Raw genomic sequence first — 17,599 nt, forward strand, 5'->3', positions numbered from 1 at the left:
TTATTTTTCGTTTTCCAATAGCTAATAATACGGGAAGCACGAATGGCGTGCGCTTCTAATGCCCTGCAGGTCTCGGTGTTGTATGTGAGTAGAGTTGTTTGTTGGTTCTCTCCTGTGCTTCAAGGGATTTTTCTCCGAGTTCTCCTCCCTGAAATCAAAAATCTACTGAAAAATTCTAATTCGATCTTTCGACCCCCTTATCAATTAGGCATTAAGCCGTCCACCTAGGAGTGGTAATACAAGTCAACCTTGGTTATTTGGCTTTATTTTTTGTTCCCCATTAACCAAGCTAAGAATACAAGTCAACCTGGTTTATTTAACATTATTTTTTGTTCCCCATTAACCAAGATAAGAATACAAGTCAGCCTGGTTTATTTAACTTTATTTTTCGATACCCGATAACCAAGATAAGAATACAAGGGAACCATGCATGGGTATTTGGCTTCATTCGTTAACTAATGACGTTAAACGTTAAAAATGGAACATTTTTGGTGAAAAAGCGTGGACTATAGCTAATATTTTTGATGGATTTTGGATTTCTTCGCACCTTTGTCAAATTCATGCCTTATCCATAAATTATTCAAATGCATTGCTTTTTTTACGACAAAGTATGGACTATAGCCAATGGTTGCGATGGATTTTGAATCTTTTTCACACCTTGCGAATTATTCATAAAATGTTAAAAATGGACATTTTTGGCTAAAAAGCATGGTCTAAAGCCTATGATTTTGATGGATTTTTGGTGTTTCTGACACCTTGTCAAAAGTTATGCGAATTATTCAAAAAATGTTAAAAATCGACAATTTTGGCTAAAAAGCATGGGCCTTTATCACACGGCGGCCATGTTGATTCTCATGAGAATAAAAACCTTTGTTTCCCCAGCATCAATTAATTCTCAAGCGCTTGAATTTGAGGCTACGCGTGGTGGAATCTATTGTTCAATTCAACATGGCTGCCGCGTGAATAAGACCCATGGTCTAAAGCCTATGATTTTGATGGATTTTGGGTGTTTTCCTCAGGCAAAACTCTTGGGTGGTTGTAGTGTTAAAAAACATATAAGATGAAATGAAGAATTGCATCAGTTCCATAGTAGTATTTAAAGAATCATAAAAAGTTTAACTGACTTGTTCTCTAAATGTACGGCAAGGTTCTTAACTCTTTGAATGCGTATATTTTCCCTTGAGCAAGCGTTGAAGACCCGATACAAATGGAACTTGTCCCTTTGTTCGATAGCAAACTTGAGTTCTGCAGCAGAAATTTCGAAGTGTTCCTTATCTTCACCAGAAGTACTTTTAACTTCAATGAAAGTGATGGTTTGACCGTTACCCTTTTCCCTGATTTCAATGTCATATGGAGCAACAGAATTTTGCTTTTCATTTATCCACTGTATGTTAATCATAGAAGCTTCATCACCTGGTTTCAGTGAATATTTTAAATATTCATAAACAAACTCCTCACCCCAACGACCAATTTCATCCTTGTTTGGATTCTGACGAAGGGTAGACACATCTGGCAGGCATACATCTTCAGTTGGCAAGTTTTCAAATTCTAGATCTTGCACAATCACTTTCATGTCAGGTGTAAATATAGCAGTAGAAACGTTCTCAGCTTTAACAGTGTTGCGTAGATGTGAAGCTTGTACTGGTTGTTCTCCTGATGCTTTATCTTCCTTCTCTAAATCTATCTGAGGATTTGTTGGATCTTTTTGAACACTTCCATCTAATGCTACTGTCTTTTGTTGGGAAACATTTCCGGAGGTAATTTCTGGTTTGTGCTGATGAGAAACTAAACCTTTGGCATCTGTACCAACATCATGCATAAAAACCACTCCACCTGTTGTTTGACAATCATTATTATCACTGGATGATTCTGCAGGGTGTTTGTTTGTCTGCAATGGAAGTGGCTTATCTGTGGTTATCTGGTTCTTAATTGAATTAGGTGGCTCTGGTTCGGGCCACATTTCTAGAGATTTTTCTTGTGGTCTGTTCTCACTGGGGTAAGATCTGCTATTAATTCCAGAGACAGGAGCTCGTGGAGGCCAGCTGTGTAAAGCTCCATCATTTTCGTATTCTCGGGAGGAAGCTTTTTCAGTGTGAAAAACTGGCTCAAATAGGTCTTCTTCAACAATTTCTGGGGTTTCTGGAATTTCTGGTGCTGGAACATACCATTTCTCTTCTTCCTCTGGCAAACTTTCAACATCTTGATTGAATAGAAAAGTTTCAAGATCATTCTCCAGATTCATTCGAAGCAGTTCAAGAAAATTTTCAAACTTCTTATCAACAACTGTTCCTCCAGCACCAAAAAGCTTTGCAATTTCTCGATTTAATGGTTGAGCTATTTCCATCTGATTGCTAACTGCATAAAAGAAAATCTTGTTCTCATGATTTTCATGACCCCACTTTGTTTGTTGTACAACAGTCACTTGTGGCAGATGTCTCAAATGATATACTACTTCTAATTTGTCAGCAATGGCGAAAGTAGTTTCAGCAAGCCTCTCGGGAAACTTGTTTCCCACAAGTTTGGAATACAATTCAGGTATTTGGTGATAGATGTATCTTTGCACACAAGGTACAATTTGGTGGAAGTACTGCTGAACTTCAGGACACTGATATGCAACTGTATTGGTTGTCAATGACTCCTCAACACAGGCACTCAGTTTGGGAATACCACAAGCTCTCAAGAAAACTTGCACAAATCCCATTTTCTTTTCATGAACATGAATCTTTGTTACATGTCGTCTTGTCTTTTGTGAGCGATGTTCTAGTACGATGAAGTGAACACCCTTTTCTTGTTCAAAGACTTTTTTCAGGCTTTTGTCATCAGCTACTACAGGCTTAACTGACAGGGATACCCATCGAGTAGCACAAGGGAAAATATCTTCTGTTGCAAGTTTTGATTTCAAATATTCAGCAATAGCAGGACTGATCTCTTCTTCTTCCAAATCAAGTTCAGTGTGAGCATAGTTGGCATTGTCAACACGAGTATAGTTCGTCTCTGTCAATTGTCTTTTCAAACACTTTCCACCAAGTACAGCAAAAATTTCAATCATCATTTTCAGCACTGATGGAGTAGGTACAGGGTTTTCATTGACCAAGACAGATGCCATTTCAACATACTCATCTGAATGTGGAGTGAGGTCCACTTCCAAACAACATTTGAAGAAGTCATAGTATTTGCTGTAGCAAGTAGAGAGAATGTGACGTTTAGCAGTGTATTTCCTTGATTTGACAAGCTCATGCGTCACATCAGAGGGATCTTTCCAGCACACTTCTTTTTTGTGATGAAACTCACCCACTTGCTTCTGATCTTGCTTTTCTTTGGCCAAGAATGAATCATGCGGAAAGAAAATTAATGGATTCTTCTGAAAGACACTGGTGATCTTGGATTTATCATCACTTGTAGATGTCTCAAACTTTTCATGAACAAACTGATAAACTCTTTTCATATGTGCAAGTGATGTAACAAAGCCCCTTCCTTGATCAGCAACCTTCGACTGGGAGGTTTTGGACCATTCTATCAAGTTATGAAGAAGATTATCCAGTGTTATGATCGAAGTTATGCCCAGGGTCCTCGCAAAGGATGAGTCCTGTAGATTTGCACCAACATATTGTACATGGTCATCCAAAACGTCGTACACTTCCTTACCGTTAAGGTATAGTTCACTGGGCACACTACATGTGTTAGACTGCAACACAGGAAGCCAATCTTTGGTTTTCAAGGTCAATAAGAATGACGATAGAGTGCTGTGGCCATAAAGTTCTTTTCCATCCCCATCTTTCAGTGGTATTTTTTCTGCATACTTCGAGTAGTGATTTGTCCACTGTTTGTCAAGGTTTTCTGCAACGACCTTAGCTTGTTGTGGGTCTACTCTTTTACTCATGAACTCATCCAACTCATCGCAGCAGAAGTCTTCAATCACATATACACCATCAGATGTCTTTGGCCATGATTCATAATATGGAGCCCAAGGTGAGGAATCCTGCAAATAGTTTACAACAAAAATGTTGATTGTGAGCTGACTGATAATTTACTGGTAAATCTAAGACATGGCCCAGTTTCATAACTGTAATTACTTACAATTGTTATCTTGTTCAATTTGACATGCCTTCTTTCTATGGCCAGAAAATGTTGAACACCAAGAGCAGAGAAAAACTTTTCCCATTCCTGTACGTGGTGTTCTGGGGTTTCATGCAGATAGCAGTCACTAATGAGGGTCCAAGAGATGCCTGGTGAACAAACAATATTAACACACTTGATTATTGTTTCCAGGACAATGCCAGGAACAAGGGAAGACCAACTATCCGGGTTTGAAAGAGGTGAAAGGCAAGTGCACTACCAAAGATAGGACCATAGAAGCCAAACCCTAATTCAACTTACTTGGAATATCTTTACTAAGATTCAAGTGATTTCCATATTTGCTCGTAAAATGCACTGGAGTTTTGCTTGGGTTTACTGGTCCCTTGTTTGTCAAGACTTGAGCACAACCTTTCAGTTCATCTAGATCACAGAGTGTCCTATCTGACATGTGCTCCGTGAACACATATACCAAGTAACACTGCAGTACTTCATTTGTCTTTTCCTACGTGAAAGAGTAAATTGGTAAGTCCTTGATTATGATTACAGTGCTAGCTAGTAGTACATTACATTTCTGTGCCAAATAAAACCAACCTTCCATTTATCAGACTTCAAAGTTGGCAGTATGTGGTTATGGATGACATCTTTGGCCGTCCAGCTCTTTACACCCAATTGCTGCAGTAGTTTTTCCACTTGGCTGTGTCCCACATTCTCTAAGTGGTCTAATAGCTCAGGGTTCAACACCAAAAGATCTTTTTCGAGCTCTTGGAGGTATTTGGCACTGGACCCTTTAATAACAGTAATTACAAATGTTTACTCGATAAGGTTTTTACTTTTTTCACTATGGACACAAGAGCCAAATTGTAATTGGGGCAAAAGTTATATATATCTATTTTATTTATATCGAACATTATACTGTATATTGAACCTTGAAACCTTGTTTTGCATTAATTATTGTATTTTGAAAATCGTCTTAAGATGTGCGCTTTTGCCGGATAGTTCGGAAATAAATTCCTCATTGTTGGAGAAAAATGTAGTTTATAATCATGACACCAACCTATGTTTTACTAGTGACTTACGTTTTTTCTTTTGCTTCATTGTTTGCTGGTTTGTGGAGAGAGGAAAGAAGATGGCATTGTCTCTCAGGTTTACAAATGTGTAATCGCTGAGAGGGAAGATGTTCAAAGCAGCAATCTGTTCCAGTATCTCCGAACTACTGTTATGTTCCCTTTCAAGACAGCGATAAACACAGCACAGCCACTGAGAAATCCACTGAACTCTCTTTGCATTGTCTTGTGTTGTTCCTGATAAGTCCCCTTTAATTACAGACCTTCCAACATCAATTAAGTGCTTAACAGATAATGTTGTGATACCAAGTTCTTCTCTCAAAGCAGGGTTGATAGTAGAGATGAGGTCAGGCGCCAGGTAATGCAGGGCCAAGTGTCTGTAGAGAAGTTCTGGAGAAATCACTGCCACAATGTCTGGGTCTTCACAAACCACAACTCTACATGGTTGCATCCAATCATATTGTGAACCAACACTGATAGGGAGAACAAACAAACACCATGAATAAACTAGTAAGCAAACAACACAACAATAACAAACACACTTTACATGGCTGAGAACCAACACTGACAGGGAGAACAAACACTAAGAATACACTAGTAAACAAGACATTAACAACAAACACACTTTACATGGCTGAGAACCAACAATGACAGGAGAACAAACACTAAGAATACACTAGTAAACAAGACAACAATAACAAACACACATTACATGGCTGAGAACCAACAATGAGAACAAACACTAAGAATACACTAGTAAACAAGACAACAATAACAAACACACTTTACATGGCTGAGAACCAACAATGACAGGAGAACAAACACTAAGAATACATTAGTAAACAAGACAACAACAACAAACACACTTTACATGGCTGAAAACCAACACTGACAGGAGAACAAACAAACACTAGCAAACAAACAAGATAACAAAAACAGACTACCACTATCAATTGCTCAATCTCTAACCTTTGTTTGCTCACATCTTCAACAACTTTCGTAACTGGAAGGCAATCCATCCCCTGCAAATATCTGAGGATGATTTCAGCAACTGGGGTGAAAAAATCCAGAATTTCTTCTTTCAGTGGAACAAATTGGAAGAACTTTGTAACTCCTGAGAGTCCTGGGAAATGAGGATGGTTCTGCAATAGAATGATGACTTGATATTTAACAATTGATAAAGCAATGAATTGTTCCCTGCAGGGTTATCCAACTTGCCTTAAACACTTCTAAAGCATCAACAAATAGTCTTGGGATTTCTTCACGTAACCATTGGTTCCAGGCCTTGTCACTATCCACATCTTCACGAGAGGAAGGTACCTCAAAATCACCTTGAATAATAAACTTGAATCCATAGCTTCTCAAGGGAAGGTAAGCAAACACATTCTGTACTGGTAAGGGTTTCTACGAGAAAAACGAAGGGGAAAGCAGCTTGTTGTAAGTAAACAACGCATAGAATCAGAAGATAAACGAGTCAGAGAATTGAACTTGGGTCACATTGGTGAGAGGCAAGCACCCTCACCGCTACGCCACCCATGCTTTGATAATAATATGGTGATGATTATGATTAATAATGCTGATAAGTGATGATGGTGATGATGATGCCAATATTGGAGATGCTAATTGTCATGGTGATGATGACAGTGATGATATAATGATATACAGTATGATATATGATGATGATGATTGTTACAATGCTGAAGATGATGATGCATGATGCTGATTGTCATGATGATGACAGTGATGATATAATGATACGTGATGATGATGAAGATGACTCGGTTGTGATGAGCTTTTTTTAGATTAGTTTAATTGGAAAAAAATTTCTAATGTGTATTATTAATGAAAGATGGACCATGATGGAATTCATATTTTATTCAAATATCATGATATCACTTACCGCATGAAGCTCACTACTTGACATCTTCTCTTGTTCAGTCATTGGAAATGCTAAGGCTAGTTCTGTCATCTCTACATTCTCTCTTGCCTTAAATTAAATATATGTTATTATTAATATTGGTGTTAGTAATGGGTTTGTATACTCAGGATCACACATCTGAGATTTACAGTTTGGGTCCCAGTCACCCCATGTCAGCTGAGTTGGTTGGTTCTCTGACTCAGAGGGGTTTTCTGGCCCTCCAGCTTTTCCTTCAACCTGGCAAACTGCCCGGGGGGAGGGGGTACTCCCTTATATTTGCAATACAGGTATGTGCCACCCCATAGAGTATGGTTTTTCGGCTTTTGGGTCTGGGATAGGGTATCATTTTTTGACATTTTGTCTGGGATAGGGTTAACGATTTGGTTGTTTTTATCTGGCGAATAGGCTACGCCCTTTCTGCCGTCACGAAAACAATAAAAAACGTTAGTAAATATTGATTGCAATCTATTGAATAACGGTCTTTTGCATGTCAACAAAATGTAATATGACCGAGGTGTAGACTAGGATAGGGTGTATCTTAGTTTTAGTCTGGGGTAGGGTATGTAAAATCAAAATTTTAGGTCTGGGATAGGGTCAGGGTTTTGAGGTCCTGGCGGCACACCCCTACCCAAGTTGGGGTGGTAGTACTTCCCCCCGCCCCCCGGGCCAAACTGACCCTAACTAATGGTTAGAGCTGTGCTCCTGGGTCATCTTCGCCTGCACCTTCAAATACTGTACTTTTAGTTCATTCCCCTTGCACTGTGCTGCTGATGTAATTGTGGTGGTGAATAGCAAAAATATTTTTTGCTAGATAATATCATATATTATTTATTTACCTCCTTTACTTTCAGTTGTTTCTTTACCACTAACCAATGGTTTGTTCCATTACCATCACTTATTTCAACAATATCATCACCAAGATCTTGTCTTGTCATCTGTTGAACTTTATTCTAAAGAATACAAAATTCTACCTTTTAAAATAATATTTGTATGTAGCTCTCAAGCACAATGGAGCAAGTGAAAGTTATTTTGCTGCCAAGGCCATAGCTAGATCTTTAGTAGTTTGTACGATATTTGCTATAAAAATGATAACCTTATAGAGCACCAAATGAATAGGCCTTGTGGTCAGAAATTGAGCTATTGAAAAGGGAAAGGGTTTACCATTGATCCAACCCCTCCTCCCTGGAGAAATAATTTTGATCCATATTCTTTTTATTAGCCATAATACCCCAGCAACACCCTCTAGTGCCTACTGGCGTGACAAGGTATGATGAAGAATAACCTCTAGGTACCTTTTTGGCCAAGATGATCTTGCGAAGACGATGAAGGAAGAGGAGTAAAGAAGGATGAACATCATTAAAGCGTGCAGACAATGAATTCTTCTTGTCACCATGAAATTCCTCCTTCAGTGGAAGAACTATTCTTGTCATCCAACTGTAAGATATTATTTATTCATAACATTACAGATCCCAACGTAACAGATGTTCTGGTATGTCATGTTACATGTTGTGCACATTAAACCAGCTAATGTAGGATTTCTTGTAAGATTTTTTTGGCAGTTTTTAAAAATGAAGTTTAATTATAGTACCAAATATGAAAATAGCAAAATTGTATATTTTACAAACTTTACCCACCAGGCAAGGTTCCTTCCTCCCTGAGGTACACTCCTTACACACTACCAAAGGCTACTTAACTATTTACAACATACAACACTCAACTCCTCCCCCAGGTACACTCCTACACACTACCACTGACTACTTAACTATTTACAACATACAACACTCCACTCACATGTTGAATTAAATTTTTATGGAGGGAGGAAAGCTGGAGAACCTGGGAAAAAAACTCAAGGGCAAGGGAGAGAACAACACAATCATACAAACTCAACTCACATTCATTGTATGTGGCTAAGTCGGGAATCTAGCCCACAACCCAAGGCAGAAACTACAAATGTGCAGCATTAAGAGAGACAGCGTCAAAGCAGTGCATGCTGTCCTTAAAGTAAACACTTTAGTTTGACAAGAGCAACAGCTAGGCATTTCCTTACCGATCTAGCTGTAGATCATTTAGTATGTCAGATGGTTGTTGACTCCCATTAACTGATGGCATCATCTTGTGATCATCTATCCAGTGTGGAAGTATGTATCCCGATGGGCCACTGTTAGCATCAAAACAGATATGGTATCCATTTGAATGTACTTCAGGCCGATCACTCACACGAAAAACTGACTTGAATCCAATACCCTTTTGACCTGTGCAAAACCAAGAGAATTATAAATTAGTTGGCGATTAAAAAAACCTGTGTTACAAAATACAATGTTTACTCACCAATATAGCCATATTGATGGGCACCCTTGGTACTTTTTCCTACATCACACAAAGCTCTGATGTTTTCCTCTTTGAAGCCTACTTCATTATTGAGAACAACCACCATGTGGGGTTCAATAACAAAGACTAGAGTAGGTGAGTCAGTCGTGAAGGTGTTGTCATCTGCATTCTGGATCAATTCCAACACAAAATGTGTATCTCTGCTGTAAAGTTCTGAAGATAAACGATGTAAACTTCTTCCTTCACGTTCACGCTGCTTTTGCACAAGTTTGCTTTCCTCTTCACCAAGAGTAACTCCAATTCCAAACTCCTCTTTGCGAATGCTTTCAATCAAGGCTTCACAGGGATTCTGTTCTGAATTATCATCTTCCTCTTCCTCATCTATTGAAACCTGTTGATGACTGCATTCAATGGCACCTGTACAGTGTAGAAATACATCTACTCAGTTAATGGCATCTTAATCTAGATACCAGTCACAATCAGTCTTCTTCTTCAGCTTACATGGTCAATTTTAAAACAAATGATCATTGCCTGTGATTGTATCATTGCATGAACATTCTATGACTAGGTAATACATGTGAGTGTACCAGTACTCTACCTTGTGGTGTTGGTGTTTCACCTGCTGCTGAGAATTCAATCACTTGATCTTCTTCCAGAATCACTTCCTTGAATCAAGAAAACCATCAATGGTTATTTTACGACTGTTTTCACTGCTCCAACATGATTTAGATCTCAACATGGAAATAGACTACCATCAAGTATACCCTTACATATGTACTCTATTGATTTTTTTTGATAGACCATTTATAGCATATTTTACAAGTAGTCTATTGTGTGATTTCTCTGTAAACAACTATTTTCTTGATCAGCACATAGCAATGCTGCACGAAAGTGTTTATCAGAATTTAAATTAATTAATAAAATACATAGAAATGATAAACTAAAATATTAGTCATTAGTCAAATATTTGTGAGACTTCTTCACTAAAGCACCTCTAAAATTTTGATAAAGTTAAGGCAACTACCTTCACTAGTGTGTCCTCCTTCTCCAGTACCTCCTCTTCTACTTCTACTTCTTCTTGTTTGATTGGTTCTGCTGTCACTGGTTTGATGATGGCCACTGGCCGCAACTCCTGGAATATCTTTTTTCTCTCTTCTTCTAATGCTTGATTTTCTGTTTCACCAGTCATAACAGATTTAAAGTCTTCAATCCATTCTGTGTGACCAAGAGAGAGACCCAGCCGATGAAGACAGGACCTCTGCTGATAGCTGTCACAGCAGGACAGGACAAGTTGATTTGACAAAGTTGTTCCTACTGCTGCTCCTAGGGGTTCTAAAAATACCTACAACAAAAACGACAACATCAATAAATGGTATCCTTACTTTACCAGAGTTAAATAATCAATGGTGAATTTGCACCATCACGTGGTGGCTGCTATGACGGAAGAGCTTTTTCTCCTTGGGAAACTGAGTTCCTCCTAATGTAAACTAGATTGTACATCAGATTCAATTTTTTCTGCCTCATCCTGTCATGGCTGCCATCATGTGATGGTTAAAAAACTCTAATTATCATTAAATGACTATACCTTAGATGCTACAGCAACACATATCCTATGAGGTAACCTACACAAACAATGAAGAACAAAACGAGCACATCTTTGACCATCATCCGCTTGATCAGTTGATGCCAACGCCAACAATGCAGATCTCATGTGGTTGACTATCAATGCAAGAGGCGTTGCTTGGATACCACCATATTTGATTACCAAGGAAACGAGAATACCTGTTGTCTCAATAACATCTTTCTTATCAACAGACTTTTTAAGATCATCTGGGCTCACATCAGTGTTTACTTTCAAAAGTCGTCCCTCTTCAGTCTCTAAGGCTTGAAGTTGGATACCATCATCACGTTTCTTGAGAGATACTTGTGCAATAAAGAGCTTCAAATCACCTAAACATGGTTTGAATACTGCATCCCATTGTGTCCATTCCTTCATGTCGGCTAGTAATGGTGCACTTGCTAGTGACCTCACTGCATCATCAGCACTCTTCCATCCTAATAAACCAGCTCTTGGTTTTGCTCTATCAGTAGTGTTTGGATGTAGATGATGAAGGATGCTCGTGTCACCATCTTTACAAACAAGTGCTAATTCATAGACCACAGATTGTTGTATATGTTTTCTTTGAAGGGCTTGTTTTGCTAGGGTTTTGTAAGATTTAGCACCGAGGTCTGTTACACTGGGTACATGATAATGACTGCACAATGCATGCTCCACCAAATCCTGCAATGTGTACACAAAGTACAAACAATTTTAGTAAAATGGGGAAAATGCTTTACTATGAGCAAAATTATTATTTATTTATACTGTAATTACTTGTTTCAATTCTGAATAATTCAGTGTACTCCCTTTCAAATACACCTGTAATAACCCCTTCCATTCTCCTTCCTACCTCAGTTGCTCTTGTTCCACATTGAATAATGAAGTCCAACACACTGTTCAAATCCACCTCATGTCTGCTATTCCTTGATCCACCACAAGCTGATACACCTTTATCCTCAAGTAACTTACAAAGCTCTTTTTCACTGTTCAAAAACTCCAACCATGTACCATAACCAAATGCAGAAAACTCATCAAATCCAGAGAAACGATTTAAAAGTCTGGTTTCAATTGTTGCCAACGTAGAGAGATCTAATTTTTCAGCCCCATTTAACCAATCTTTTGCCTCTTTTATTAATTGACCTATGGTAAACATTAATTTAAAATAATTTCATTAGTGAACATACAAACATGTAACTATTTTATCACAATTCTATGTTTTAAATGATATTTACTTTTCCCTTTTCTATAACTTCAACAACTCCCAGACATCTGGATTTTTGGCTTCAATTAATCAAAAGATGGCAGCCCAAAAATCAGATAAGGCATATGCTTAATCTTATCTAAGTCTATTAAACTTTGGGTTAGGGTTAACCCTAATGACTCAGAGTGGACTCCACCTATGCTTCCCTACACCACCCGTGCTTCCCTACACCACCCGTGCTTCCCTACACCACACATGCTTCCCTACACCACCCATGCTTCCCTACACCATTTATGCTTTCCTCATCTGAAGTTGTCTGGTTCGCAACAACATAAATAACAAGCTCAAGCAGTTGTACATACCTTTTTTTGGTGGTAAAGCTGTTTCTTGTGTCCTGCTTTTTCTCTCTTCTTCTAAGAGCTCTGATCCATAGTCCTTCAACACATCCTTCACAATATCTTTACAGCCCATGTGAAGTGCCAAATTGAACAGATCCCTGAATGATTTCTCTGAGGTCACTGTGTTCAGAAACTTGTTAACCTTTTCAAAGGATTTTGGTTTGAACATGTCTTTACAATGATTGAAGACTACGGTGAGAATATCAACTACAGACGAACCCAAGAGCTTGTGTAGGACACTTCTCTCATCACCATGTGAAGATCCCAGCAGATCATCTTTGATTTTCCTGCACCTCTTTTCTATTTCTCTTTCCATGTCAATTGCTAATTCTTGTTCTACCTCCTTGGATTTTTCACTTTGAGACTTCTGAGCTCTCTTTAACACCTATTTATAATATGATTCAAAACATTTTATCATTAAAATATGCAGTATACTATTAATAAATAAATATAGACAGTAGACATCTTATAGAGGCTAAGATTTCCTATTTACCTGTTCTACCCTGAACAAAAAAAAAACTAAAAGTTGTGCATTGTACTGAAAGAACCCAGGCCAAAACTCTGTATTTTGTACACATTCAAATACTGTAAGTATTGAAGTAGCAATTCTCTGAGTCATGCCTCTCCTAAAACTTCTCACTAGTTATAGTGCAGTTTTTGTATGACTGTGAAAAATTCACAGCACAAACATGGCCATGACACGGCAAGGGATACGCCAGACCAATCACATTGCACGAGAATTTACTCTCCATCCAATCAAATACCCAGAACACGGCATAAACACAGCACGAACACGGTCACGCCAAAGTCACGGCTCTTTCAGACCAATCACATTGCACAAGAAAAAAATCAGCCAATTAAAATTCTAGAAAACATCACGGTCACGGCACGGCACTGAGTTTTTCACAGTCATACAAAAACTGCTCTAGTTCATACAGTACTTACAGATATTCCCAAGCCTATACTCTGTATCCGTACACCAAGTTCATAGGGAGTAGAACACTGATATCTATCACACAAGTACTGCATGAAGTCCTGTAAATCAACCTTGCTAGTCCATTTTTCCTTCTTGGTCAAGTACTGGTTAAGATGCTTCAGTATGTGTACAGTAGTGACTTGATGCATCATGACATCCTCTGATGGTGCTTTAAACAGATCATATACCACAGGTAGCTTGACTAGCGGACCAACTTGCAGATCAAGGAAGTCTTTCTTGTCCAAGAGTCTTGCCATGCCTTGTCCAAGTTCACTTAATGTTGATATGCTGTGTACCATTACATATGCACGGCAATACAGATCAAGCTATACAACATACAATAAAGAAGAGTATGACCATATTTAACAAACAGAACTTACAACTTGAGTGCTTTCAAAGCTTCCTAAGTACTAAGGGGCACTATAAAAAACTGTTTTATTTATTTTAAACAAATAAAAAATATGTTGTAATATTCATTATCAAATAACTGTTATAAATGTTGCATTCTGATTGGTTGGGCGCACCTGCTTTATGAGAGCACACAGCATGAGTGTGCACTTTCAGCTGCATCATTCCAATCTAAAATAATGGTTATTGTAGTTTGTATTTTATAAAAGCAACAAAAAACTTGTTTCCTGTGCGGAGTGCAGTTATAAAGCACTTAGGAGTTGGTAGAACACTTGAGAAGTGTTGTTACATGACGTGCTTCTCCTAACACTTCTCTCATGTTCTGCCAATCCCCGAGTGCTTTATAAATGCACACAGCATGCATGTCCAATGTGCATGAAGATGGCATTAGCAACATAAACTTGAGCCAGTTTGACTGTAATAAAGCATAGTTCTTGACTAATCATAGCTTGCATACTTGCATACTTTAGAAAGATATTGGACGCAATAATGACTGCCCACGGAAATCAGGCGTGGACATGTTAACATCCCTGCGAGCTGTACTGTACATGTATGTTGCAAATATGAGACTGTAAAATAGGTTTACCATTTAACCATTTAAGAAGAATATACTGACCACAAAAAAATGTCTTAAAGAAATGGGAGAACTTAAAAACAATTATTATCATATCTTACCTTGCAAAGAAGTCTACTTAAATCCTTGAGAACTGTGATGTCTATGTCAGGTTTTCTGTATCCCAACTCATTAAGCTGTTTTACTCCAAGCCTTTTACAAAGCCTGACTTTGACTATTTCCAATGATACATGCTCACCATCAGCTGAAATGCTCTCCCAAACCTGCTTTGCTATCTCGTTGATTTCTTGAGATGACATCTTCGTACTGGCACTTTTCTTGAGGGAAGAACTTGCTAGTGGCGTATCATAAGCATATTTAAATGATTCTTCAAATGGGCCGGGAGTATCTAAACAGCGTTGTTCATCTACTACATCATGACTGGGGTTTCTCATCTTTGAATGTCTGGGTTTGGTAGATGGTGATGGTCCAGCAGGTAGACTTGGGAAATCAACTGGTTCTTCCAGAGACTGTGCCTTTTGCTCCTTCATAATGCTTGCAAGAGAAGGCACCATCTTTTTAGAAGAGGTAATTGGTGTTGCTATAGTAGTAGCTTGAAGGCCTGTTGTCATGGTAGTAGCTTGAAGGCCTGTTGTCATGGTAGTAGCTTGAAGGCCTGTTGTCATGGTAGTAGCTTGAAGGCCTGTTGTCATGGTAGTAGCTTGAAGGCCTGTTGTCATGGTAGTAGCTTGAAGGCCTGAAACTCTGGCCTTGAAACCCTTGCCTTGAAACCCTGGGGTAACTGGTGTAGGTATGGCAAGTGGAGCCTGCTTTGTATTAAGAGCTGCGGCTGCTATTGGAGTTAACATTAGACTTGACTGACACATAATGTCTGGTTGCTTTGAATAAACAGGCTTATTGGATTGAAAGCCTGTTGTCATGGTAGTAGCTTGAAGGCCTGAAACTCTGGCCTTGAAACCCTTGCCTTGAAACCCTGGGGTAACTGGTGTAGGTATGGCAAGTGGAGCCTGCTTTGTATTAAGAGCTACGGCTGGTATTGGAGTTAACATTAGACTTGACTGACACAGAATGTCTGGTTGCTTTGAATAAACAGGCTTATTGGATTGAAGGCTTGTTGTCATGGTAGTAGCTGGAAGGCCTGAAACTCTGGCCTTGAAACCCTTGCCTAGAAACCCTAGGGAAACTGGTGTAGGTATGGCAAGTGGAGCCTGCTTTGTATTAAGAGCTACGGCTGGTATTGGAGTTGACATTAGACTTGACTGACACAGAACGTCTGGTTGCTTTGAGTCAATAAGCTTGAAGGCTTGAAGGCCTGTTGTCATGGTAGTAGCTTGAAGGCCTGTTGTCATGGTAGTAGCTTGAAGGCCTGTTGTCATGGTAGTAGCTTGAAGGCCTGTTGTCATGGTAGTAGCTGGAAGGCCTGAATCTCTGGCCTTGGAACTCTTGCCTTGAAACCCTGGGGTAACTGGTGTAGGTATGGCAAGTGGAGCCTGCTTTGTATTAAGAGATACTGCTGGTATTGGAGTTGACATTAGACTTGACTGACACAGAACATCTGGTTGCTTTGAGTCAATAGGCTTCGGTGTTGTAAGCGGTTTTAGATCAAATGCTTGAGGATCAGATTTATCTTTCAGTTTCATGAAAAGACTGCTTCCAATATTTTCAAGAATTACAACATCCAAAATGTTCTCCAATGACTTTGATACCTTTTTTGTTGTAAATCCATACTTTCTTGAGCTGAAATTGCTGTTAAATTCAGCTTTGTAGCTAGACTTAAATCTTCCCACATCCAGAGTATAGTTTGGCTGTGTGAGCAAGAGCTGCTTGACTTCAGACTTGAAAAGATTGACACCAGATAAGGGTTTTTTAGGATTAACTGAATCAGTACTTGGAACAGGATGATCCATAAAAAGATGCTTTGGGTAACTTTCTAACTCACTGTTTGGGATTTCCTCTGTACTTCTATCTCCGCATGAATTCATTCTACTGTTTTCATGGTTTATAGGTGATGATGATGGAAGACTCTCAATCAAAGATGATCCGGAAAGACTTTGATCGATACTGTCAAATGTTTCTGTGCCTACTCTATTCTTTTCTTGTTCTTGCTTGTTGGAATCAGATAGACTTTTCACTTGATGAACAGCTTTAGCTTTGAATCTTTCAATGCCTGATGACAAATCATCTGAAGAGAACAGTTCTGTAGGTAGACGGCTAACTAACTGCTTTTCTTTAACATCAGTTGCAGATTTGGAAGTTGATTCAATAAGACCTGCACCACGAATGCTGCTGGTTCTTGTTTTACATTTTTGGAGTGATTGCACACTGTTTGTCCTGTTTCCATCCTTTAAACTTTCTGATGAAGAAGAAACTTGACTAGGCGTTGGTTTATTCTGTGAGACACTTGCTTTCTCTTTCAACACTATGAATTTTCTTTCGTTTTCAAAGCTAACGACATCACCTACATCATCAAAATATCCCGTCAACTTTTTCTTCAAGAATCCATATTTCTGATGATTGAATTGTTTGCCAAATTGCTTTTCGTAAGCTAACTTAAATTGGCAGGTTTCTAATTTACGGTCTTTCTCAGCTAGCAATACCTTCGTTACTTCGGATTTAAAGAGTTCAGTACCAACCAAGGTTGTGTTTGAAGCAGCACTCTTTGCCATACCTTCTCGGTGACAAGACGCAGTTCAAAGCTTGAAGATCTTTACGCTACATTATGATGAACGATTTGGGCATTTTTAACAATTTAAATGTATCCTACAAGCATCATATTTGTACCAATCGTATCTACTGGTTCCACATATTAATCGTTTTCTAAGAAACGCTAGGTTTCTTCCTGTTTTTCCAAGAATACATCCCTCACGTCAAGTAAACAACAACTGACATTCTTGGAAATACACTCTTTACCAGGCGTTCCACGTACTCCTTCTTGAGCCTTCGTACAACACATTCAGCGGTGTTTACCCGTTAACCTCGTCATTTCGTCGTGACGTCAGAACAGGAATGATAGCATTTTAACATTTTCATATACTACCTACATCTACATTTATTT

General features: G+C 38.7%; 1 protein-coding gene across 1 annotated transcript; it reads right to left on the reverse strand.

The window, feature by feature from the left end:
- Positions 1 to 366: 366 nt before the first annotated feature.
- On the reverse strand, positions 367 to 17,457 carry LOC116304959 (uncharacterized). The gene is made up of 19 exons (XM_089033359.1): positions 14,646 to 17,457; positions 13,532 to 13,888; positions 12,551 to 12,971; positions 11,838 to 12,127; positions 10,973 to 11,668; positions 10,412 to 10,729; positions 9,986 to 10,052; positions 9,388 to 9,804; positions 9,107 to 9,311; positions 8,352 to 8,493; positions 7,896 to 8,009; positions 7,042 to 7,128; positions 6,360 to 6,545; positions 6,111 to 6,283; positions 5,154 to 5,614; positions 4,669 to 4,862; positions 4,378 to 4,579; positions 4,078 to 4,226; positions 367 to 3,979 (listed from the first exon to the last, which is right to left on the reverse strand). Exons 1-19 carry the CDS (start codon positions 17,208 to 17,210, stop codon positions 1,097 to 1,099), a joined length of 9,927 nt encoding a protein of 3,308 aa, XP_088889485.1. The 5' UTR covers positions 17,211 to 17,457; the 3' UTR covers positions 367 to 1,096.
- Between the last annotated feature and the right edge of the window lie 142 nt (positions 17,458 to 17,599).

The sequence above is a fragment of the Actinia tenebrosa genome, unplaced genomic scaffold (genome assembly GCF_029948245.1).
Source record: "Actinia tenebrosa isolate PJP-AT-01 unplaced genomic scaffold, QUT_ActTen_1.0 PGA_scaffold1__47_contigs__length_23844297, whole genome shotgun sequence".
NCBI classification, from domain to species: domain Eukaryota; kingdom Metazoa; phylum Cnidaria; class Anthozoa; order Actiniaria; family Actiniidae; genus Actinia; species Actinia tenebrosa.

Bases quoted from the DNA above. Each gene is read 5' to 3' on its own strand.
- LOC116304959 (XM_089033359.1), bottom strand. From the start codon at position 17,210: ATGGCAAAGAGTGCTGCTTCAAACACAACCTTGGTTGGTACTGAACTC. The intron at 11,669-11,837 runs GTAGGAAGGAGA...TACACATTGCAG, and splicing joins GTGGAACAAGAGCAACTGAG to GATTTGGTGGAGCATGCATT. The intron at 8,494-9,106 runs GTAAGGAAATGC...AATATCTTACAG, and splicing joins AATGATCTACAGCTAGATCG to TTGGATGACAAGAATAGTTC.